The sequence below is a fragment of the Parambassis ranga genome, chromosome 10 (assembly GCF_900634625.1).
Source record: "Parambassis ranga chromosome 10, fParRan2.1, whole genome shotgun sequence".
NCBI classification, from domain to species: Eukaryota; Metazoa; Chordata; class Actinopteri; family Ambassidae; genus Parambassis; species Parambassis ranga.
Window position 1 is genome coordinate 14,246,086 of NC_041031.1, and position 21,189 is coordinate 14,267,274.

General features: G+C 42.5%; 5 protein-coding genes and 1 non-coding gene across 12 annotated transcripts; 2 read left to right on the forward strand and 4 right to left on the reverse strand.

The window, feature by feature from the left end:
* Nucleotides 1-714: 714 nt before the first annotated feature.
* LOC114442366 (dnaJ homolog subfamily C member 4-like) lies at nt 715-4,501 on the reverse strand. 5 transcript variants are annotated; one of them, XR_003671339.1, is made up of 9 exons: nt 4,444-4,501; nt 3,895-3,954; nt 3,355-3,479; nt 3,168-3,258; nt 2,665-2,846; nt 2,144-2,311; nt 1,654-1,740; nt 1,395-1,548; nt 715-1,256 (listed from the first exon to the last, which is right to left on the reverse strand). XR_003671339.1 is itself a non-coding variant. In XM_028415846.1 (9 exons), exons 3-8 carry the CDS (start codon nt 3,444-3,446, stop codon nt 1,452-1,454), a joined length of 717 nt encoding a protein of 238 aa, XP_028271647.1. In that variant the 5' UTR covers nt 3,447-3,479; nt 3,895-3,954; nt 4,444-4,501; the 3' UTR covers nt 715-1,256; nt 1,409-1,451. The 5 variants fall into 5 exon arrangements, 3 of the variants coding, with proteins under 3 accessions (XP_028271647.1, XP_028271646.1, XP_028271645.1); XR_003671338.1 differs by having other exon boundaries at nt 715-1,316; XM_028415846.1 differs by having other exon boundaries at nt 1,409-1,548.
* LOC114442364 (uridine diphosphate glucose pyrophosphatase-like) lies at nt 3,956-7,596 on the forward strand. 2 transcript variants are annotated; one of them, XM_028415842.1, is made up of 7 exons: nt 3,956-3,982; nt 5,415-5,546; nt 5,614-6,172; nt 6,240-6,365; nt 6,759-6,856; nt 7,211-7,304; nt 7,383-7,596. In XM_028415842.1, exons 2-7 carry the CDS (start codon nt 5,461-5,463, stop codon nt 7,485-7,487), a joined length of 1,068 nt encoding a protein of 355 aa, XP_028271643.1. In that variant the 5' UTR covers nt 3,956-3,982; nt 5,415-5,460; the 3' UTR covers nt 7,488-7,596. The 2 variants fall into 2 exon arrangements, with proteins under 2 accessions (XP_028271643.1, XP_028271642.1); XM_028415841.1 differs by lacking the exon at nt 3,956-3,982 and adding an exon at nt 4,947-5,004.
* Nucleotides 7,597-7,660: 64 nt separating this feature from the next.
* Nucleotides 7,661-11,623, reverse strand: LOC114442708 (heterogeneous nuclear ribonucleoprotein U-like protein 2). The gene is made up of 11 exons (XM_028416483.1): nt 11,016-11,623; nt 10,795-10,871; nt 10,409-10,651; nt 10,201-10,313; nt 9,856-10,122; nt 9,548-9,670; nt 9,353-9,454; nt 9,070-9,238; nt 8,670-8,897; nt 8,535-8,587; nt 7,661-8,263 (listed from the first exon to the last, which is right to left on the reverse strand). The coding sequence occupies exons 1-11, from the start codon at nt 11,504-11,506 to the stop codon at nt 8,198-8,200; spliced, it is 1,932 nt and encodes a 643-aa protein (XP_028272284.1). The 5' UTR covers nt 11,507-11,623; the 3' UTR covers nt 7,661-8,197.
* Nucleotides 11,624-13,390: 1,767 nt separating this feature from the next.
* On the reverse strand, nt 13,391-15,584 carry LOC114442777 (transmembrane protein 179-like). Its single transcript, XM_028416572.1, has 4 exons — nt 15,084-15,584; nt 14,421-14,558; nt 14,226-14,304; nt 13,391-13,973 (listed from the first exon to the last, which is right to left on the reverse strand). The coding sequence occupies exons 1-4, from the start codon at nt 15,404-15,406 to the stop codon at nt 13,776-13,778; spliced, it is 738 nt and encodes a 245-aa protein (XP_028272373.1). The 5' UTR covers nt 15,407-15,584; the 3' UTR covers nt 13,391-13,775.
* A 1,326-nt stretch (nt 15,585-16,910) lies between these two features.
* On the reverse strand, nt 16,911-16,983 carry trnaf-gaa (transfer RNA phenylalanine (anticodon GAA)). The gene has a single exon. It is a non-coding gene; the product is annotated as a tRNA-Phe (tRNA).
* A 541-nt stretch (nt 16,984-17,524) lies between these two features.
* Nucleotides 17,525-19,602, forward strand: LOC114442499 (heparan-sulfate 6-O-sulfotransferase 2-like). 2 transcript variants are annotated; one of them, XM_028416085.1, is made up of 2 exons: nt 17,525-18,102; nt 18,425-19,602. In XM_028416085.1, exons 1-2 carry the CDS (start codon nt 17,525-17,527, stop codon nt 19,239-19,241), a joined length of 1,395 nt encoding a protein of 464 aa, XP_028271886.1. In that variant the 3' UTR covers nt 19,242-19,602. The 2 variants fall into 2 exon arrangements, with proteins under 2 accessions (XP_028271886.1, XP_028271887.1); XM_028416086.1 differs by having other exon boundaries at nt 18,428-19,602.
* Nucleotides 19,603-21,189: the final 1,587 nt, after the last annotated feature.

Sequence of the window (21,189 nt, forward strand, 5' to 3'; positions counted from 1 at the left end):
TATTGTTTTTCCAAGTAAAACATCAGGTTGTCAAAGTCTGAGGATTATTTCAGAGCACTGACACAGTTTTCTCTGCAGCTCATTAAACTAAAGATAAAACTCAATTAAAGCTGGATTCATTGCATTTTAGCCACTAACTCTCCCATGAGTCTCCATCTCCGTGCGTGTGTGTGAAGACATGCCGACACCAGAATATCAGTCATTATGGTGTGTTTGGGTTATGACAGTGCACTCACACGCCACATGAGGGTGAGGGTGTCTGAGAGCTATGCGGGGACACAGTATGTTATCTCCTGCTGACGTCTCTGAAAAGGGGCCACTGGTGACAAGAAGACAAGAGAGGGAAAAGTGTAACATCTCCTCTTCAGCCACTGAAGGTTAGTTTTTTTTTATGAGCACAGAATTAGTGCTTTATTGTTTCACTTCAACCTCCTACAGTCTTTCACAACGTTGTAAGTAAACAGATATTGTGTATCTTGGATGAACCCAGATTCAGGGTGTTCATGTGATGACAAACACAATACTGCAGGATTTGCACAACACATGATTTGTTAGAAGCATAAATTCACACATTCCAACTGGTTATGTAACAGAAAATAAAGTTGGTATTCTGAAGCTGGGGGAGATAATTATGTCACTACAAACTTCTGCTGTTGTCGTATCTCTAAATCCAAACCACAAGACATGTGAATGAGAGACAAAGCAAACAGGAAGTAATGACTGATGAGAAAAAGTTGATCTTTTAATCATTTTTCTCTGACTTCCCTCCTGGGGAACAGATAAGGCAAACACAGATGAAGAAGAACACTCTCTAATATCTGAAAAAACTGGAGGCAAAATGTTAAATGTTGGCTTCTAACGATGAATGTTAGACTTTATACATGTTTATATTCCAATAAAATTAAAATAGTTTGACCATAAATAAATTAGACTGTGGCACTTTTTTCAAGTCATACAGTGGTCATTGAATGTTTCAACTGAATAAAAGCCTTGAACAGTCTGAGCTTTATCAAACTCAAGAGAACATGGCGGGACGTCCTCATGTGCACCCAAAGACATTCATTAACCAATCAGCTTCTCTTAGCACCAGAACACGTATTGGTGTTAACAAGAGTGTATCTCATCGGGCCTGAGTTCACCATGAGTCCTGTATGCTGTACAACATTAACAGAAGAATCAAACAACAAGTTCCTGTGAGTCCATAGGAAGGAGTTCAGTGTTGAGTACGGCTCCCTTTGACAGTCACTCTACACCACCTGTAACAGACCAGTCCAGTCATGTATACAGCTCAGCAATCCACCACCCACGCACATGCTCTGCAGATATTAGGATCACATATGAGGATAAATGTGGCTGCAGAAACATGTTTAAAAATAGAAGAGAAAAACTAATACACCCAGTCTTCCACCTGCTGGCAGTCCAAACCCCACCATCACAGCATGAGGCTCTCCTCATTTGTCCTCGCCACTGTTGCGAAATCTGTATTTCTCCTGAAACTCAGCATGTTTCTGCCGGAGGATTTCTGTTTGTTTCTTAAAACCGTTGACCCTAAAAACCACACACAGGATGCCCTCAGACTCAGCAAAAAGCATCACAAAACAAGTCAAAAACATTTAACATTAGCAGCTAAATGTGTCACTAAGTGTCACTTACTTGGCCCTTTTTTTGGCTTCATTATAAATTTCTGTGATGACTCGATCCTTCTCATCCATGAAGTTATTGTGAACTTCTTCAAGTTTCCTGGAAGGATTGGAGACACACTTGAGTTAGAAACCATTTGCTTAACCACAGAAGTTGGTGGTCAGCAGGCTCTCTGTATACTCAGTCATATTTATGAGTTTGTACAGCTGTTATAACAGACGACAAGTGAATCCCAACAAACAGAAGTGGCACAGAGTCAGTGTGTGAAAACAAATACACGGCCACAAGTTGTGAGGTTGTACCAACACACATGGCACAGAGACAGGACCGCAAAGTATCTCATTCATCTGGTTCTGAATGAGCAGCAAAGAAAACTCACGAGCGCGAGAGGTTTCAGGAAACAATATTTATGTTAGCAGAGTGAAAAGTATTCAAGAACAAAACAAACAATGCTTCACAAAGTGAGTTTACAAACTGCTAAATATGTATGAGAGTTTTCTACCTGAAGAAGACAAAGTGAGCTCCAAGGCTGAGCATCATGGCGACAACACAGTAAGCCACCAAGTGGATGTTTCTTCTGCTCCTTTTCTGCTGATTTTCTGCAGTCATGTTCTGAGTGTGAGCCTGACGAAACTGCTCCCAGTACTGAGCATTGTCCTCTGCATTTGTACTGATGGAAAATAAAAGAATGACCATGACTGGTGAGAAACAGACTGCAGGAATGAGGATCTAACATAACGCCACTACGTAGACTCTATTTTATGCTGCTTGTTTCTGAAACAGGTGAAACCACTGTTTATACCACCAATCCCATTCCAGCTACAGGAGTTCTTTTGGTAAACTGGTAAACTTATGACAAAAAAACTGTGATTGGTGTTAAAAATGTGTTAAATACAAAGAACCTCTCATTCATTTGTTTCCTTACAACACCTAAAACTTGGGATTTGTTTTGGTAACTGTTTTTTTATGTAATGCACATAACAACATGATAAAGTGATGGAAGTTCAGTGTGTGAATCCACACCTGGTTCTGTAGCTGGTGTGACTGGAGGTAGAACTAAAACCCGGGCCCCCACTGTAGGGATGTCGAACTTTAAAGTCATACTCCTTCCTGCTCAGCTCCTTGCTCAGGACCCTGTAGGCCTCGTTCAGCTCCACAAACTGGCTGTGCAGCGCAGGGTTGGACGGGTCACTGTCTGGGTGCAGCTGCGTGATTAAAGTGCCACATTCAGTAATGAGGTCTACTGACCAAACCATGCTTTGACATGTGATTATCTGGACATGTATATTTACTGCAACAAACACACAGAAATATTCTTTTGTATGGTTTACACTTTACAACCACAGTATTTTTCCTTAAGTTTGACCCCCCAATTATGCCAGAACCACAAGGTAAATACACATGTCCATACTTATTTACACAGGGAGCAACAACATGAAAGCAAACAGTGTGGGAACAGCTACCAAATACAAACAATGTTGTAAAAGGCTGCCCTCATGTGGTCAGACACATAAATGAGTTATTACCTTCTTAGATTTATCAAAAAATGCGTTTTTAATTTCCTCCAAGGTGGCATCGGATTTGACTCCCAGGAGCTCATAGTAGCTCACAGATTTTCTGTAAAAATACAGAGAACACAGACACAATCAGCAAACTGTTTCCTATAATTCTGGTTAAACACAACCCAAACACACACATATAAACAAACTATACCTGTGTGCATAGCTCTGGGAGAGCAGCCGCACTCCATTCCTGCAGCACCACAGGCAACTCTGACAAAGACGCAGCTGAGCATCTACCTGCATGATGGGAAGATTCTGAGGTTCCTAAAACTTGGCCTGTATAGAGAGAATAAATGTTAACATCATTAATAAGAAGCAAAATACCATTTTCTGAGAGGGCAGACTCCAAATCCTTTAACAGTTTCTAGTGAAAAACAAGATGTGGCGTTTTCTTTTCTACTGTTGAAATGTATGCAATGAAAGTTATAGGGACAGACAAAAATTGATAATAGACTTTGTACATTTTTGAAAATTTTGTTTAGAAACTTACACAACTCTTTTACAACAATGGTCAGAGGCTAATTGCTGAATAAGCTTTTGTTAAATGCGGGATTGTCACAATGCATGATTTACTCCCAGAACACAATAATGGCTGTAAACAGATTACATGAATGACTGGACTGCAATCATCCATGTAGTAAACTACAAGCAATCCAGCATTTAACCTCAAATATCCTGACAGTGTCTTTACCTTTTAAAGTGAATTCTATTGTAAATGCAGTGTCAGCAGCCTCATCTGTGGACATGTGACCTAGGAGTACAACAGGACACAGGACGAGGTGAGGGAAATATTTTTGGAAGATCAATCAATCAATACACATCACCATACAACAGGACCTCTGATGCTCAACAGTATGACACAACATATACTCTGATTCAGTGTAGCTTTGTTTTTAGGAATTTATATAATATTTACACAATGTTTTGAATTGACATGGGTTCTTTCAAAGCTAACTAGACTTCTTGGAGAAACTACTGGACTTAGACGTGAGTAAATGTACAAGACTGTCCAGTAAAACGGGACAGACCTTTTGAGTTTCCACTGGAACATTATGTTTCCCTTGTTGTACAAGCTAATGCTAGCCAGGGCTAACTTTATGCGCCCAACAACATTGTCTGCATCTGTTAGCTTGCTAGCATGCACGGTTTTAAACCCTTAAAGATAAAAGTTAAAACACGAGACTATGCGTTACTGACAACATGAATACATTTAGAACTTGTACAAGAAAAGGTGACATACCCGTATAAACTCTGTGTCGTAACAAAGCAAGTGGGCAGCATGTTAAGCTACCTTGAACTGAACCGGAAAACAAGACCATCCGCCTTCAAAATAAAATCTCTAATGCTCTAACGTTAATGTGACACTGATATGTCTGAACGTAACTGACAGACAGACAATAAATTATACGAATGTAGAATAACAATTATGATTACAAAATAAGTGTTTGATGTGGTGGTCTATTGAGTACTATATTTGTTTTGATTGTGACCGGAAGTTTGCTGTGATTCTGGGCAGCTAGACCATCTAACGCCCCCCTGTAAACATGCAGGATGTTATGCCTAAAACTTCACCAGCTGCGGTAAAACTATTCCAGTTTCAACCGTTAATAAACGAATTTATTGACCTTAAAATAGTGCACGTTAATTTAGCTGTGTTGGTGAAGTATTTTCGATGACAGTGTTGCACCTGCTGTTCAGACTCCTGGTCACGAGGTGGCGATAGTGAGTCTCATCAGCCATCAGGCAGAAAAGAGAAAGAAACTGTGCTGCGCTGTTTAAACTGGTATTTCTACCTCGGAAGGTAAGATAAACAAAGCTTGGACATGATTTAGGCTTTTAAAAGAGTTATTACTGTATTTTTAGGGCTTTAAAGGAAGCTGTGTATGTCGGAGGTTGGTGCTCACCCCAGCATCATTAAAAGCTGTTCGTGTCGGAAGTTGCTAGTTGTAACTTAGCCCTATTTGTTAAATAAATCATATGTACATGTTTTAATACTAGCAATCTATATCCTTAGTATCATTCAGTATCGTGGATTTTAGTCTACGTTTAGGCTATTTTCAAAGATGCCACAGAAAGAAAGCTGAAGACATGTAACTTTAAAGAAGAAAAAACTAAATCACATAACGTTAACCAAAATATAAATCAATCTGATATTTGAAAGATCAGCTCTTTCTTAGCAAATGCATTTCGACTGATTACATTTCTCTAAAGGACACACCAAAATCAAGTGACTGAGGAGCAAAGTAAATCAGAAGTGATGGACCCTGAGGTGTCTGTGCTGCTGCACTGTGCACACTGGCGTGGGCTGCAGGAGTCTCGTGTACAAGTGGAGCTTTCCGACAGGTACTCAGGTGTTCAAACATGCATTGCTGTGGCACAGTCATCAGCTCAAGGTGTGTGTTTTCCTCAGATTTAACAGGCGGACAGATCCAGCTCTCGAGCAACACATAGACGAAGTGTGGACTGAGCGGGTGTCCAAGGAACCTTGGCTTTTTAATGCAGCCAAATTCAGGCTGCATTCTTTCTGCCTGGCTTCACCAAAACATCCACACTCCACTAATTCCTCCCATGACCTGTCATATGACTGCGCTGAGGACCAGGACAGAGGTGTATGTGTCACCAACAGGTGTTTAAATCAGACAGAAGATGCAGCTTCCTCCAAGTGTGACTGCAAGAAGAACATTACATCTGACATTCCGTCACACTCCTCTGGGTCACTGTTGACTCTCAGACTTGGCCTCACATGCTACAAGGACTACCTGGGAACAAACTGGTCACGCAGTGTGGCAGAGCTCCGTCAGCGTGGAGAGGCAGAGTTCAGTGATCCTCTGGCACTGCTGGCTCAGCCTCTGGGTGTGGGTGCTGTACTGTGTACACATGATGGGCAGGTGGTGTTTATCAGGAGAAGCCAGAAAGTGGCAGAGGCAGGTGGGCTTCTGGACATTCCCGGAGGCCATCCAGAGCCAAAGGTGACTAAATACAGTTAAGTGTCATAGACCTGCTCTGTGTGTTACTGATATCTTCTGCCTTCTACAGGTGGTGTGTGAGCGCCTGGGTCAGGCAGCAGGTGAGGACCAGATCGCTGTGGTAATGATGGAGCAGAGGCCGGAGGCTGTTGTCTCAGAGCTGTTCTCCTCTGTGTGTGCAGAGATCAGAGATGAGGTGAGGTTTTAAACAAAGAGTGTGTGTGCCGGTGCTATTTTAGATTTGGAGTGTAACTCCTAAGGGCCAATGTCACATGTACAACAACTAGCTGCTTGGAATGAGAAACATAAATAAAAAGTTTAAAATGCTTACAATTTTAAAGGATGGAAACAACTGCCTTATCAGCACTGAATAAGACAAATTCCCAGTGAGCCCCCACTGCATGGCTGATTTTTTTTTTTTTTTGACCAATTTATGTCATTATTCTATCTATCAAACATCAGAAATTGGACATATATTTTTGGCCCTGTGGTAGACTGGTCCAGGGTGTACCCCTGTTATCATGACATCTAATACTAATAACAATTAATTAACTTTACAGATTCTGTATAAACTGAAATGTGTGTCCAGGTAAATATTCCCCTGAGCACCCTTGGAGCGCCTGTCCTGATGGGTGTTGCCCTGAATCACACCAGTGCTGGAAGACCAAGTGCAGAGTTCTATGTCAGGTACTGTTTCATTTTACTCTACACCAAACTGCAGCACTGTTCTCTCTGCAGTGGAATCAGTCATTGAAATGAAGGACCCAGTCAGCAGTCAGGATTAAATATCACCTGTATCAAATGAATCAATGGATGAGCACAGAGATGTATCAGAAAAAACTCTGTTTATATGAATAGTTCTCTTAATGACAGTCCATTGTGTCACTGTATGATTAGGTATATATGATATACGATGTCCACTCAGTTCAGTATATATATTTATATCTGTACAGTAGGTTATGTGATCTGAAATGCTGAATGAACTCCGGAATATTTTTGTTAGTAAATAATCTGGCATTTGTTAAATCTGTGTGTCCTTAGTTGTTCACTGACTTCTGATCAAGTGTCAAAGTTGTACTGGAAAGGAGGGCCAGAGGCCCACGAGTCCACAGATGTGGTCTTCCTCAGCAGAATGGTCAGTAGTCTGTATAAACCTAATCACACAATGAAGACACGTTTGAGGCTAGTTTGTGACATACTCTGTGTGATGCAGGAGGTGCTGCAGCTGGACAGGAGCAGCGCTCTGTGGTCGGAGCTGTGTCCTTCAGCTAAAGGAGCCGTGCTGCTTTATCAGACAGTGACACCTGACGAAAGCTAACTGCAGCAAGAAGTAAATCCAAATAATCACACGAGCACAACTGTTGTTAGGACAGGCAGAATACTGTATATTTCTCATAGTTTTTACACTGAACAGACAAACAATTTTATATAGAAATATTTTGAATAAAAAGTGACAATTTTATTATAAACTGCAACACTGGTTGTCTTTGATTGATGCAAGGCAGAGAGTGCAACATACTCCTCAGATAAAACTTGCTGATGACGAAGGGCTGGGCGGTACACCGGTTCACACCTAAAAACTGTGTTTTTTGTGTTATGATATGAAGTTTTCATATACTGGCAACACCAGTTTAAATGGCCTAAAAATGTCTGGAACTCAGCGTGTTTAAAAAATTGTTTCACAGGGGACGTTTTTCATTGCTGCACTGCTGCACACGCATGGAGCAGAGCACAGGTATTAGTGGAGTTGTTGGTGAAAATGGACAGGGGAAGTTCTGAAGCAGAAATGTGTGTGTAGAACTCCTCATAATAGGAATAGGGTCACCTCTCTACTGCAGTAATTCTTCTCACAAACAATGCAGTTAACACGTCATGTCAATACCGGAAACAGTTAAAATAATATAAAAATACCATGATATAGAATTTTGGTCATACCGCCCAGCACTATGATGACGGTCATTGAACTGACCATCAGTAGATGAATTGTCATGCTTGTAAATTCAGATAGTTGGGCTGCATGTTTCCTCTTCACTCCAGGGTTCCCACTAGTGCCCCCCCATAGTAGTAGTCCTGGTTGTGATGAGGCAGGTCCCACTTAAATGATTATGACAAAAAAGGACAGCATGGTCATTAACTATACTATCAGCAGCAAGCATAATGTAAAACTGGACCTGACTTCTCATGGACTCTAAAAAGCTACCTTTTGTCTATTTAGCTGTCATACAGATACAGAAAGATGTAATAATTCTCCCTACTTTGTACATCACTACATTTTCACAGGGAAATCTTGGACTTTCTCCTGCTTTTACTTGAATGTATCTGGATTCTTCTTTTTCCACTGGCTGTGCAGCTGCTCGATACTTACATATTGTGACTGCTGGCTCCATGACTGAATGTTGAGTCTTGTCATGTTCCAACCTATAAAGATGAAAACAAACATCAGCCGATTAAACTTAAAATTCTGTGCCAAAAAATCAGACCCATGGCTTCTAGTGCTGACCTTTAAAGCCAGTCCAGTGGACCCTGTGTGAGGGTGGAGGGCCGTGAGGGTGGGGTCTCCTTCTGCGAAGTCTGGATTTCTTCTTCTCTGGCCTGGACACAGGCGGCAACAGTCTCTGAGCCTCTTCTTTGTACCTCTGCAGGAACATTTGTGCTTGTTCCTGCTGCAGCTCCACGTACTGCAGCTCCTCCATTGGTTCAGCCTGCAGCTCCGGCAGAGTGCAGCTCACTGGAGAGATGGAAGTCAAGGTGCAGAAGTTTGTTACTGGTCAGCTCTAACAGGGGCTCAAGTATGTACTGGCTCCTCTAAGACCTCCACATGGCTGCCCACAACTCTTTTTCAGCAGTGTTTCTGGACATGTGTCACTCAGCTTAAAAGTGAAACACATTTTGTCTCGCACCTTGGAGCTTGAGCAGGGCGGTTTCAGGGATGTGGTTCCCATCATGCATCTGGTGCTGTGATAGTCGTCTTGTCCATTCGTCTGCTGAGGGGAAGACCACCACCACCCGCCGCCGGAAACCTGAGAACAGCTGCAGCTTGTGACGGCGGGCAGAGAAGAGGATGTTGCACTAAAAACAAAAGAAATACAGTAAAATAACTGTAAACATTTTGTGGAGGTTCTACTGTAACTGATTTTTTGTTATATATATGCAGTAACATTAGATACAGTAATGAGGAGCTACCTGGTCAAGGATGTAGTTAGCAGGAGTCTCAGCAGCCACTTTGATCAAAGCAGTGAGACACTGAGACGCCTGCTGCAGCCTGCTGTCCCTCTGTCCACCACTCTGCACAAACATACAGGTTTAATATTTCAGATCACCTGGTCAGTCTTTGAATGTTAATGTAAAGAGAAGCCTGGAGGTTTAATTTATACTGACAATCATGCATGTGAGTAGCTCCTCTGTTCCCAGCAGCCTATACTGTTTCTCTGGGTGTTGCTTCATGTGGGTCCTGGCCCAGAGGGTCTTCCCACAACCAGGCAGACCAACCATCAGAACCACCTGACAGAGACAAAGATGTAATGTTAAAAAACCAAACAAGGTCTTTTTTCCACCACCTTGGATTCAAAAAAGTTCTGTTGATATTCATGGTTCCTAGAATATGGATTCTAATTTTCCAGTACAGTCATCATGAGACTCTTTTGACTAGATGTAACTGTGTGTTGATCCTACTTAAAATCTCTCACCTCACACTGTGCTCTGGAGGTAGGAGCTGATGTGGCCCGCACCCTCTGTCCTACAGGGAGAGCTGCTATTGGTGTAAACCCTGGAGGGCCAGGGTACCATGGAGCAGCTGTGGGGTCCAGGTGCACTCTGACCGAACAGCTCTTACAGAGGACGTGGGGGAACAGGGCACGGCCATTCAGTACAAAGGTGTTCAGGGAAAAAGCCACACCCATAGAACGGCTGTTCTTTTGAAAAGACAGCTCAACAGCACCATCTGGGAAAAAAGACTGTACACACAGTATAAATGAGAAAAAACTTCCATCAGCTCTGTCAAAACAAAATGTCCAAGAGTAAGAGGAACTCACAGCATAACAGCCAATGATGTCTCCCTCTGAGAAAGGTTCTCCAAACGTGTCTTCCTTTCCACCTGACACTTTTTTACCGTGCCCATCATACGCAAAAGACAGTTCCTCCTCACCTTGTATTTAAATCAGAGGGAAAAGAAACATAAACATCTCCACAAAAGTTGTTTTAATAACTCTGACAAAAGGACTGAACGCTGCTAACACTTACCCAGCAGCAGAGAAGTCCCAGACACTGACCAGCCCACCCTCAGACCATACGACTCCCTGACCTGTTGGCTGTCTAGCTGTGTCATCGCCAGCCTCCTTTCCAGTCTCACCTCAAAGCCCACCCTGCCCTGCTGCACTCCATGGGTGAGCCTGCAGCCTGACCACAGCAGAGGGGACTGAGCCCAGAACCGTGGCTGCCCACAGGACCCATCAGGACCCACCTCAAAGTGGAGATGAGAGCCATCTGAGCCAAAAACCACAAGCCAAATGAGACTCAGGGATTCAAAGTGTCTCTACACAGCTGTTACATACACAAGCCAAATATTCTGGGAATATTCATAAGAAATGGTATGCGTTCAGAAAGGTTTGTAAAAAAACACAACTCACGTGGATCTAATCTGACTTTATCTTCATCTTGCTCCTCTGCCTCCTCTCTCTGCAGTAGGGACTGCGGTGATTTGGCTCTGAAACACAACACCACACTTGGTCAATATAAATAGATTCACAATGTGTGCAAGTCATTATTTGTGATGTCTCTACAGACGCATGTCCTCGTTTGACCTCTCTGTACGGGTGTGATGTAAACTAAAGATGCAGCACATCACAACCTTTTGTATCGTATTTCCTCTTTGAACTCGTAGAAAGCTCTTCCTCTGCCCGTGTCCTCTGCAAACGGATCCCTCCTCTCCTCTTCAGGACTGCCTGCAGGTTGCTTCCGACTCTCCAACTCGCCTCCTGCTCCACTTCCAGGGTGGCAGACACCGACAAACCCAGAGCCCGGCTGTACAGCTGGTGGACCGGTCTCTGTTTGTGTGGCACTGTCTGTGAACTCTCGGTCTGCTTCGGATCGCGCAGGAACACCAGCTGCTGTCGGCGTTGATGAGGGCGCAGCTTGAAGGACTCCTGTCTCCGTCGTTGAGTTGACATTTTGTAGTTTCACCTCTTCTTCACCGTCTTCCTCACTCAATCCTGTCTCTGATGACAAAGACCACAGCCTGCCCACCAGCTCAGCCTTCAGTCCTCTGGTGTCCAACCCCAGTTCTCTAAGTCTGGACCGCAGCTCTGCCACTTTTAACTTTTTAATGTCCGTTAGCCTCATCGTAACCGCGTAAATATCAACAGGCTGTCTATTTATTCTCTGTTACTTCCGTAATTTAAAAATGCTAAATAAATAAACTAGAGTAAAGGAGTAGCAGTGGTTGAACTCAAAACAACATTCAATATGGTGCCCTGAAATGTGATTGGCTCTCTACTTCTTCTTTCTATAGAATTGTGGTAGAGTTGATATGTTTAGGACTCTTTACCGCCACCCAACGAAAAGAAAGAGTACTACAGCTGGTACTGGCTCTGAGCTGTTTAAGAGCACCGTGTATGATACAGAGGCGCATTATCCTAAATAGAAGCTATTTATGACTACACATTTTTATTACAAATATTTTAAATTTAATTTAAAACGGATCTAAACATTTTTTAATTTTACAATTTTTGAAGCATTTTTACTATTTTCTGCCAATTTAGACCAAACCAATAATCAAGTAGTTAAACCAAAAAAAAAAGAAACGTATAAATCAGTATTTTTACATGTAGACGTACTTCATGTTTAATAAATCATAACAACAATCTTTCATAAAGGCAGCATTTCATTTAAAAACAAGACAAATGCAAAAATACAAATATGGACAAGAACAAGTATGTGTAGGAGGTAAAAAAGCCGGCCAACAGTCAGTTAAAATGCAAAAACATTTCATAAATTACAATCAGTTTGTGATGCTGACTCATCTCTCTTTACTTCAGATTTCTTCTTCCGCTGCTTGTGTGTCATTGCGGCTGCTTTGGTCAAACATAACAGGAAGAAAGTTTTAACAACTTTTAATCATTTTTTCTAAACAAATGATAAAGATAGTAACTTCTTCCCCCTTCAATGACCCTCCTGGGCTCCACACACATTTCTCTCAATATGAAAAATTCTGAATATACTCCAGATGGATCATTTGAGGAGATCTGACGGCTTCACTGCCTTTCTGACAGCAGCTGCGTCCACACAAACAGCATCATAATTAAAATCATCACAAGCGGAGAGACGGTCAGCGAGCGATTTCACCATTACACAACAGAAACATTCAGGTCATGCTCACACAGTGAGCCTGTTTTCTCGAACACGGTGGCTCAGTCACACTCTCACCACATGCTTCACAATAAAAGCATCTCAGTGCTACATCTGAATATCACACTCAGAACAAACATGTATTTTCCCTGATGAGGACATGACTGTGCAAAATGTCAGCAGAAATGTAAACAACCATGCATCTTATACATATATATCCAGAACAGGCTGCAAAACCAGAAAAGGGGGGGGGGGCTGCTCGCAATGTCTTCAGTGACAAATATAAGCACTGACTCACAAACCATGATGAAAGGACAAAAATAACACTGTGGGCATTAGATCACCAAATACTTCTGTTTAGTTCATTCTGAATCTGTGTTTGATTTACTCTGTAAAATGTGTGTCCAGTGAGTTACAACCCAGATACAAGTACGGTTTAACGTCTGCTAACAGCTGTCCTGTTCTGTGCAGCGTTGATGTGTGACAACAGTTTAAAGCCATTAACCCATCTCTTCCTCCACTGTTACAAAGTTATTTTATCTTTAACAGCATTTTACAAATTTCTCTAGTTGCTTTAAAAATTAATGTACTCATGTACAGTAGTTGTACTGAGGTTACACTCAAATGACAGAGGCTTCAGTTTTTCTTTCCTTTGAAAATCCTAAGAGCTCATTTAACAACACTTACTGCTGTTTTTAAAAGGAAATTATACCACTGATCTAAGTTTTATACTTTTTTAAGATACATTTTCTTCATATTTCCCTATGCAAATAAAATAATGTAGCTGAAAACTGGAATATGTTCATGATTAATTTGGTTTAAAGGCTGCAAATTAACGGTGATTAAATCCAGTTATCTGCACAGGGAAATTGAGTCACAATTTAGAAAACACATTTTTTTTCATGCAATAGCCAGAATAATTTGTTATCTAAATAGAAGCACCTTGAAATGTAGTTTTCTTTAAGACAAAAATGGAGGACAGTGTGACATTACACTGCTGGATCTGAAGATAATGAATATAACATTATCTGCCAATACAACACATATTTTCCCTCAGTGTTGTCATCATCTCATAGCTTTGTTATTCCTACACTTCTATACTTTGTTTTATAACTTACTTATAAAAAGAACATAAATGTGACTTATTGGTTAGATTGTTATTTAAGATGATGAGTAGTAAGAGCTGCAGAGGAAACATTATCAGTGGTGATAGTGAACAAACTGAGGTGTAAGCTCAGAGACTCCTTACATCACTACCTCTTGGTTAGACCAAGATGGTGGGTGTTGCTGGAGGATGTGGAGGTGAGGGCGAGCCACTGTCAGACGGGCTGTGTCCCAGCAGCAGCTCCTTCTCTCGGGGCAGACAAGGTCCACTGATGTGCTGGCTGTGAGAGTGGTAGAGCCGCAGGAAGGCCAGGATGGACTGAGCTAGCCACAGAGCCGTCACACACCACAGAGATGCCTGAGGACACAGAGGTGAAGCGACACCAGTGAATCTCAGCATGTTGTCATTAAACCTGACATACGAGGGCCTCTCAGTTCCCACCATCATTTATTTCAAAAACATAAAGTGTAATATTATAACAGCTTAAATCTACCTCGAATTACAGAGAAAAAGAACTCATGGAGAAATTCTCTCTTGAAACAGAGGCTGAGTTAATGTGTGCCACTTTTGTGCACAATGTGTGTGTGTGTGTGTGTTTTGTGCACCTACCTGTGCCAGACTGAGCTCTGTGTAGAAAGACGAAGTGTCCACATCCAGGTACAGCGGGACAGACTGCGACTCAGCACAGCTGAATACAAACAAAAACATCAGGTCACATCACTGTGTGAACTCCTAAACAAACACCAGGGTGCAGGAAGTTTCGCAAAAAAACAATACCAACAAGTCTATCCTGGAGTGACGCACCTGTACGGCCGTGTGTTGTCGTTGGTCACTGTGTCACACCAGGAGCTGAATCCTAGGGACAGGAGGACGCTGGCCCCTCCGGACAGGAAGAGCACGCACACGCTCAGCAGGACTGTGAGGAAGGATGAAAACAGGGTGCTGTGCAGAAACAAACATCACAGGCAGCCTTTAGGCACGACAGCCAACACATTGATTAGTTATTAAAAATAATAAATATTAAAATCAAAAGATTATAATGTGTCCTGTCCTGAAACTGTTTTTTTTTTTAAATTGTGTTTATTTTTGTGTATGACTATGTCTCAACCAATTTGTTTTGGACTCTTAGTTAGCTGTGGATAAACAAGAATTAACTTTATTAACCTTAACTTCTAAAGAATTATGAGCAACTCACTTGATCAAATGTATTTATTGATTTATGTGTTCTATTTTCAGTCCATTGCCAAATCAGTCTCTGGAGCTTTAACACCCACTGGGATGCATAATGTATTTCTGCACGTATACAGTAGATTTGGATCCATAGGAGCAGATATATTGTAGATGTGGCTATTTAATTGCATAATAAACTTCTGCAACAGCTGATGCTTCCTACAGTCAGCTAATGCTGCTGCAGTAGTGTTGACAGCCTAATGTTCACAGTGTCTGTGTACGTTTCAGTGGACTCACTCGTCATGTCGGCCGTGCAGATAGAAGAGGTACCTCCACCCCTGCGCAGCCCCGTACAGCACCGTGAAAATACCCACAAACGTGGCGAACTGGCATGCAGCCGGCGGACCCCACTGCTGCACCACCAGGTGGGACATTTCTCCCGGCTGTGCCGCGGGCTCGGCCCCGTCCTCGGTCCTCCAGTAGCCCGTAGAGAAGAGGGCACAGCGGCCTTTAAAAGCGGATCCGTTGAGAGCCATCGGGACGACCACCAGCAACCCCGCCACGATCGACAGGGCGTGAGCCGCACAGTGGGCCAGCAGCAGCCGCCGGTCCAGCTCCATGTTACAACAACAACAAATGGCGAAAACTTTGCGAGTCTGGTGTTCACGCAGCGGAACCACAGTTTTACCAGAACATCGCCGTGACTTCCCCCGGTTAACACACTCGGCACTGGTGGGTATTTAAAGTACCAGGGCGTGGACCGAGTCGCCGCTCCGCAGTCAGACCGTTACACAACCAGAGAAGGGGCGGAGACACAGAGCGCTCACTCCTTTTCAAATTCAGAAACCAACCAACATTCACCACTGTCAAAGACATACATAAACTATAATAATCTACATTTACGAATGCTGTGAAGTTACAAAATAAAGACTGATATCTGCAGTAGTAGTTTCCTCAAGTATAATTATAAATTATATGATTAGTTTGATTGCCGTTGCTAGGCAATTGTTGTTCTATTGTTCTTCACCCTCTTTCTTCTTATTCTTCCGTACGTTTTTTGGCGCAGCGTATCTTCAGCATACATTGACCGATTTAGGCCATTCAGTTATCAAAATGTTGATCTCACAGAGGACATACCGGGTCAACTTAGAGGTTTTTTTAAAAAAATATATAATTTTCAAATATGAAGCAATTTCGGTGTCACTTTTAACATTGGAGTCTATGAGAGAGCCCTTCAAAGAGGGTCACTGCCAAATGTATTTCCTCCGCCAAATTTGAAGCTACAGACTCCAGTTTAGTCTTAAAACGCTCATTAGATGCTGCTCTATCAAACTTGTATTCAAAATTTTCCAATTACGAATCGTTTCCGCACGCCAGGCTGTCAAAGTTGGAGTGGTTTTTGATGTCTCCTCTGCTGTTATTATATATATAATATTTTTTTTCACATCCGGCAGATCTCTACACTTATCATTACAATTGATGAACAGCAGACATAGACTCTAACGACATAATGAGAGGGAGCTGGAGTGATATATCTTGCTACACAAACGATCAAATTCCTACAAATTCCTCCATGACGCAGCTTTGGCGACGTCACTGATGTCTGTTCAATCATCGTGCACAGGAGTGGGATTTGATCACCCTGCAGAGACAGATCGATTGTACAGATCATCTCATCTAATCAGGGGTCTGATCAATACCGACCATCAGCAGATAAAGTCACACTGCTGTGGTCTAAGCTGGAGGCTTTCACTAGGGAACAAAACACACACACACAGTATTTTAAGTAACTGTTAAATCTACGGGGTATGATGTGACTGCCACAGTTTAGTAAAGAGGAATGTGGGGTGGGGCTGAGTGAGATTCCTTTCTTCTCTACTCCCCCTGCCCCCCAGTCAACTGATAAAACACCACAGAGGGCCAAATCCGCAACAAAGAGCTACAGAATGAACAATAAGTACAAATTAACATAAGAGTAGTCCTGGACTATCCGGATTATCATCATTCCATATGATAATACAACCACACCTCTTAGAACTTTGGTATAATTTGAGCAGTTCAGTTTAACTTCAGTTGGGGCCATACATACACCCCGTCGGCTCAAGTTTGAGCTGTTGTAAAATTTGCCGAAACCCGGGATTGAACCAGGGACCTTCAGATCTTCAGTCTGACGCTCTCCCAACTGAGCTATTTCGGCGATGAAACTTGATCATCCTTGCATATGGATTTACTGATAAATTACCATGACCATAAATAGTATTTCATGTATGTTTTGTTCAAATTGTCACCCTTTACAAACACACAGCGTGACAAAGCGTCACTAATGTGTAGCCACAACTCCGGGCCTGGATTGGGACGTTCCACGGTGACGTACCATCCACTCCCACTGTGAGCGCGGTGGCTGCTGGGAAGAAAGGTCAAGAATCGATGGCCGCGGAAGACGCGGATTTACTGCTGTAAAAAAGATTATCCCTTTGTGCAGCTAACCAAACCTGATGGCAGGATGACCGGCCTTCTTCAAGTGAAACAGGGGCGCCCAGATGTTTTCAATACTTAAAAACACAGTAAGGTACAGTGTGATTTCTGACAGTCGACACGGTGGCTGGCTAACGGTGGCTGGCTAACAGTCGCATTGTTATTGTTTTCGCATTATTGGGCAGCCGCATACACACTACAGGCCCCCAGCCGAGGAAGGGGTCCGGACCGCCTGAGTGATGAGTTCTGTCCGTCCCGGGGAGATGGATGAGAAATCCAACAATAGCAGCCATCACCGGCTTCTGATCGTCCTGCTGATGGTGTTGCTCTTCGGCGTCATCATGATCCAGTACGTGTGCCCGAGCAGATCAGAGTGCCAGATGCTACACCAGCTGGGTTCCTGGTTTAACGTCGGTAGTGCAACTGGTTCCCGACGCGGTGGCAGCGAACGCCAAGACGGGCTCCTGAAAGACCCATACATCGCAGAGGACGGCGCTCTGGCGCGCTTTGTCCCTCGCTTCAACTTCACCAAAGAAGATTTAAACCGTGTCGTAGACTTTAACATCAAAGGAGACGATGTTATAGTTTTTCTGCACATTCAGAAGACGGGTGGCACGACGTTTGGACGACACCTGGTGCGCAATATTCAGCTTGAGAGGCCGTGCGAGTGCCATGCAGGTCAAAAGAAGTGTACCTGTTTCCGGCCAGGTAAAAAGGAGACATGGCTCTTCTCCCGTTTCTCCACCGGCTGGAGCTGCGGCCTGCATGCGGACTGGACTGAGCTGACCAGCTGTGTCCCGTCACGCATGGACTCACGAGAAGCTCCCAAGAACTTGCCCAGGTAGGTAATCACACTATCAATCATGAATACTGCGTAAATCATCATAAAGATGATTCAGCAGTGCACTAGGTCATAATCTGGTTAAAATTCGGTTGTAACATTTGTACAAATATTGCAAGAAATCTCCACAGACAGTATAATTTAGTAGTTAAACTATAATTAAACATGACTGTACACATGTTTTAGTGCATGCCAAAGCAAACAAGTCAAAATACTGCATACTTTATGATGATGTAACACAAAATAGTTGCAGCACTACTAACAATAAAGATATGGACTCTTGATTAGTATTATAAAGCTAAGATATATTTTTTCTCTCCAGTAGGAACTATTATTATATAACCATCCTAAGGGACCCAGTATCACGCTACTTGAGCGAATGGCGTCACGTGCAGCGTGGAGCAACCTGGAAGGCCTCCTTACATGTGTGTGAGGGCCGTTCACCAACACTGTCAGAGCTGCCAACATGCTATTCGGGAGATGACTGGTCAGGTTGCTCCCTGCAAGAGTTCATGGACTGCCCCTACAACCTGGCCAACAACCGGCAGACCCGCATGTTGGCTGACCTGAGCCTGGTGGGGTGCTACAATGTCTCTGTAATGAGTGAGGATGAGCGCTGGGCAGTCCTTCTGGAGAGTGCTAAACGTAACCTACGAGGCATGGCCTTCTTTGGGCTGACAGAGTACCAACGCAAGACGCAGTATCTGTTTGAACGAACCTTTAACTTGGAGTTTATCTCACCATTCACACAACTCAATGGCACACGTGCCTCCAGTGTTGATGTGCCTTCAGACACACAACGCAGAATCCGCCAACTAAACCGATGGGACGTAGAGCTGTATGAGTATGCCCGTGACCTTTTTCTGCAGCGTTTCCAGGTGGCGAGGCAGCAGGAGCGCAGGCAGGCCAGGGAGAGGCGTCAACAGGAGAGGAGGCGGCTCCGTGGAAGGCTCGCAACAAAGCAGGGGAGGCAGCCGAGGCCCACAGAACCACCACGTATGACCAACAGCCGGTCTGTTGTAACTGAGGAACAACAGAGGGAGAATGCGGCAGAGGACAGCGTGTTACTCCCAGACTGGTGGGATCTGGATGAGAATAGCACCATGGAAGACTATATGGACAATGTGGAGCAGTGGTAGTGACAGAAAGGAGCAGTAGGGTGTCTTAATAGGTGTACCGAGTTCTGCCTTGTCTGTTATTTTTAGCCGATACATTAATTTATTATCAACACTGCTTGTATTTCTTTGCCTCAACTGACATTTATAATATGTGCATTTACTTGGCAAGTTAAACTACCTGCAGTCCTGTACCTATCGGTGATGACACTAGCCTTCTGCACTGTTCTCCTGACTTTAAACACACATGAATTCGTGGTGTAGCTTAAGAGGGTGTTTATTTTTTTGTCTTTGGTACAAAGAATAATGTTATGTATTTCTATTTAACAAACACTACACCATTTGTGGTTAACAATCTATATGTTTGCCAAATTGTCTAGTCTGACATGGGTACATTTTGATATGTCACTGTATTTTTAAAGTGTCTTTTCAATAATGAGAAAAAAGAGAATAATTTCATAGATACCTCAATGTGTAGCATTAACTGCTGATGTTGTGAGATGACTGAATGTCTGTTTTTATATAAAATGCTTTTACATTTAATGAGCTGCAAGGATGTCTTCTTTTTGTGTCTACTGTTCTTTTGTCTGATCTTGTGCACAAAAGGTTGCATGGTTTTTTGATTCATTTAGTACACTAGAACACCAGCAGGGGGTGCTGAAGCAAATTTTATACATTTCAAACTTCCAGACTGCAGATATTGGGGCTGACATCATGGCTTATTCTCAAATTAGGTTGGGTGACATTACAGTGCATATATTATATATATATATATATATATTTTTTATATATATTTATATATATTTTTTTCTATATATTTTTTTTCCAATTCTCCTTATGAATGTTAATAGAGAATGTGAAGCATTTTTAGAGGTTGCTCTGTACAGAGATTAATCTGTAAGTTGACTTTATACTGTCTCAAGTGAATTTTGAGCCAACAGCAGTCAACATGTTGTTTCAGAATTGTAAAGATGTTACCATCAAAATAAATCTTATGTCGAGTGACCACAGTCTCAGATAAGGACACAGGGACTCCACCGGGTCAAACCTGTATAGTGTTCATGACCTTAGACTGTTTCCAGACAGCATTCTCTGTTTGGAGACAGAGCTAAGACAGCTTGGTCAATGTGTGAGTGAGAGACCTTCAGTATTTGGTGGCAGTACGAGTGCTCACTTGTATGGTCAACTCTGTTCTCCATAATCAAGCTGCAGTAAAAATGTTTCTGCCTAAGGCTTCTGTGCATTCTCCTCCCTTGCAAGACCTTATAACTAGCTGTGGTGTTTCCATCACAATTACAACTACATTTCCTCTGATTTAATCAGACATCAGATGTTAATCTGAGAGACAGCATGCCATTTTTATCAGCACGTATGCTGTTTTTTAGTTTAGTTTTAGGTTTTTTGTATGTAAAAAAGTTTTTTTAAAAATTATATAACAAATAACTAAAAGCAAAAAAACAGAAGCCACATTTTACAATAAAGACTTTTCTGTAGAAGCCTTTGCCCTGATCATTTAACTTCCCGTTTTGGATCAGGCACATGCATTACTGAAACCTTCTTTGTTCTTCATATGAAGAGTTAATAGTAAAAGTCAAAGTTACAAGGTGACAGTTTATGGGTTAGGCTTCATTATGAAACAAAACTGGTCACCAGGTAGCTACACCCAAAAAAGCCAGGACACATTTTCATACATATTTTAACTATTTGTATTATTAATACTAAATGTGTTATAGACTTAAAATAGACTGATGGTGCGTTTTGTTGACGTTTGTTCTAAAGTTTTGCTATTTAATAGTTTAAAGAAGTCATTTGTGCAATCATTCACACACACACATACACACACAGGGTCAGCGGTCCACCTTCACCTTCGTACCTGCTGCGGTGCTTTTGTCGTGACTCTGATTTGCCTTAATGATGTTATCTAATAAACGAAGCAAACACTCTCCCTCTCCTCCAACTCCTCCCTCTCCAT

Excerpts from the sequence above, each read along its gene's own strand:
- LOC114442366 (XM_028415846.1), bottom strand. The coding sequence starts at position 3,446 with ATGCAGGTAGATGCTCAGCTGCGTCTTTGTCAGAGTTGCCTGTGGTGC. Across the intron at positions 2,847-3,167 it reads TTTTTGATAAATCTAAGAAG|CTGCACCCAGACAGTGACCC; the intron begins GTAATAACTCAT and ends TTAATCACGCAG. Across the intron at positions 1,549-1,653 it reads GAAGCCAAAAAAAGGGCCAA|GGTCAACGGTTTTAAGAAAC; the intron begins GTAAGTGACACT and ends TGTGGTTTTTAG.
- LOC114442777 (XM_028416572.1), bottom strand. The coding sequence starts at position 15,406 with ATGGAGCTGGACCGGCGGCTGCTGCTGGCCCACTGTGCGGCTCACGCC. Across the intron at positions 14,559-15,083 it reads CTGCACGGCCGACATGACGA|CACCCTGTTTTCATCCTTCC; the intron begins GTGAGTCCACTG and ends GTTTCTGCACAG. Across the intron at positions 13,974-14,225 it reads CAGAGCTCAGTCTGGCACAG|GCATCTCTGTGGTGTGTGAC; the intron begins GTAGGTGCACAA and ends CTGTGTCCTCAG.
- LOC114442499 (XM_028416085.1), top strand. The coding sequence starts at position 17,525 with ATGGATGAGAAATCCAACAATAGCAGCCATCACCGGCTTCTGATCGTC. Across the intron at positions 18,103-18,424 it reads GCTCCCAAGAACTTGCCCAG|TAGGAACTATTATTATATAA; the intron begins GTAGGTAATCAC and ends TTTTCTCTCCAG.
- LOC114442364 (XM_028415842.1), top strand. The coding sequence starts at position 5,461 with ATGGACCCTGAGGTGTCTGTGCTGCTGCACTGTGCACACTGGCGTGGG. Across the intron at positions 6,173-6,239 it reads GAGGCCATCCAGAGCCAAAG|GTGGTGTGTGAGCGCCTGGG; the intron begins GTGACTAAATAC and ends TGCCTTCTACAG. Across the intron at positions 7,305-7,382 it reads TGGTCTTCCTCAGCAGAATG|GAGGTGCTGCAGCTGGACAG; the intron begins GTCAGTAGTCTG and ends TGTGTGATGCAG.
- LOC114442708 (XM_028416483.1), bottom strand. The coding sequence starts at position 11,506 with ATGAGGCTAACGGACATTAAAAAGTTAAAAGTGGCAGAGCTGCGGTCC. Across the intron at positions 9,671-9,855 it reads CCTCCAGAGCACAGTGTGAG|GTGGTTCTGATGGTTGGTCT; the intron begins GTGAGAGATTTT and ends TGTCTCTGTCAG. Across the intron at positions 9,455-9,547 it reads AGCTACTCACATGCATGATT|AGTGGTGGACAGAGGGACAG; the intron begins GTCAGTATAAAT and ends ATGTTTGTGCAG.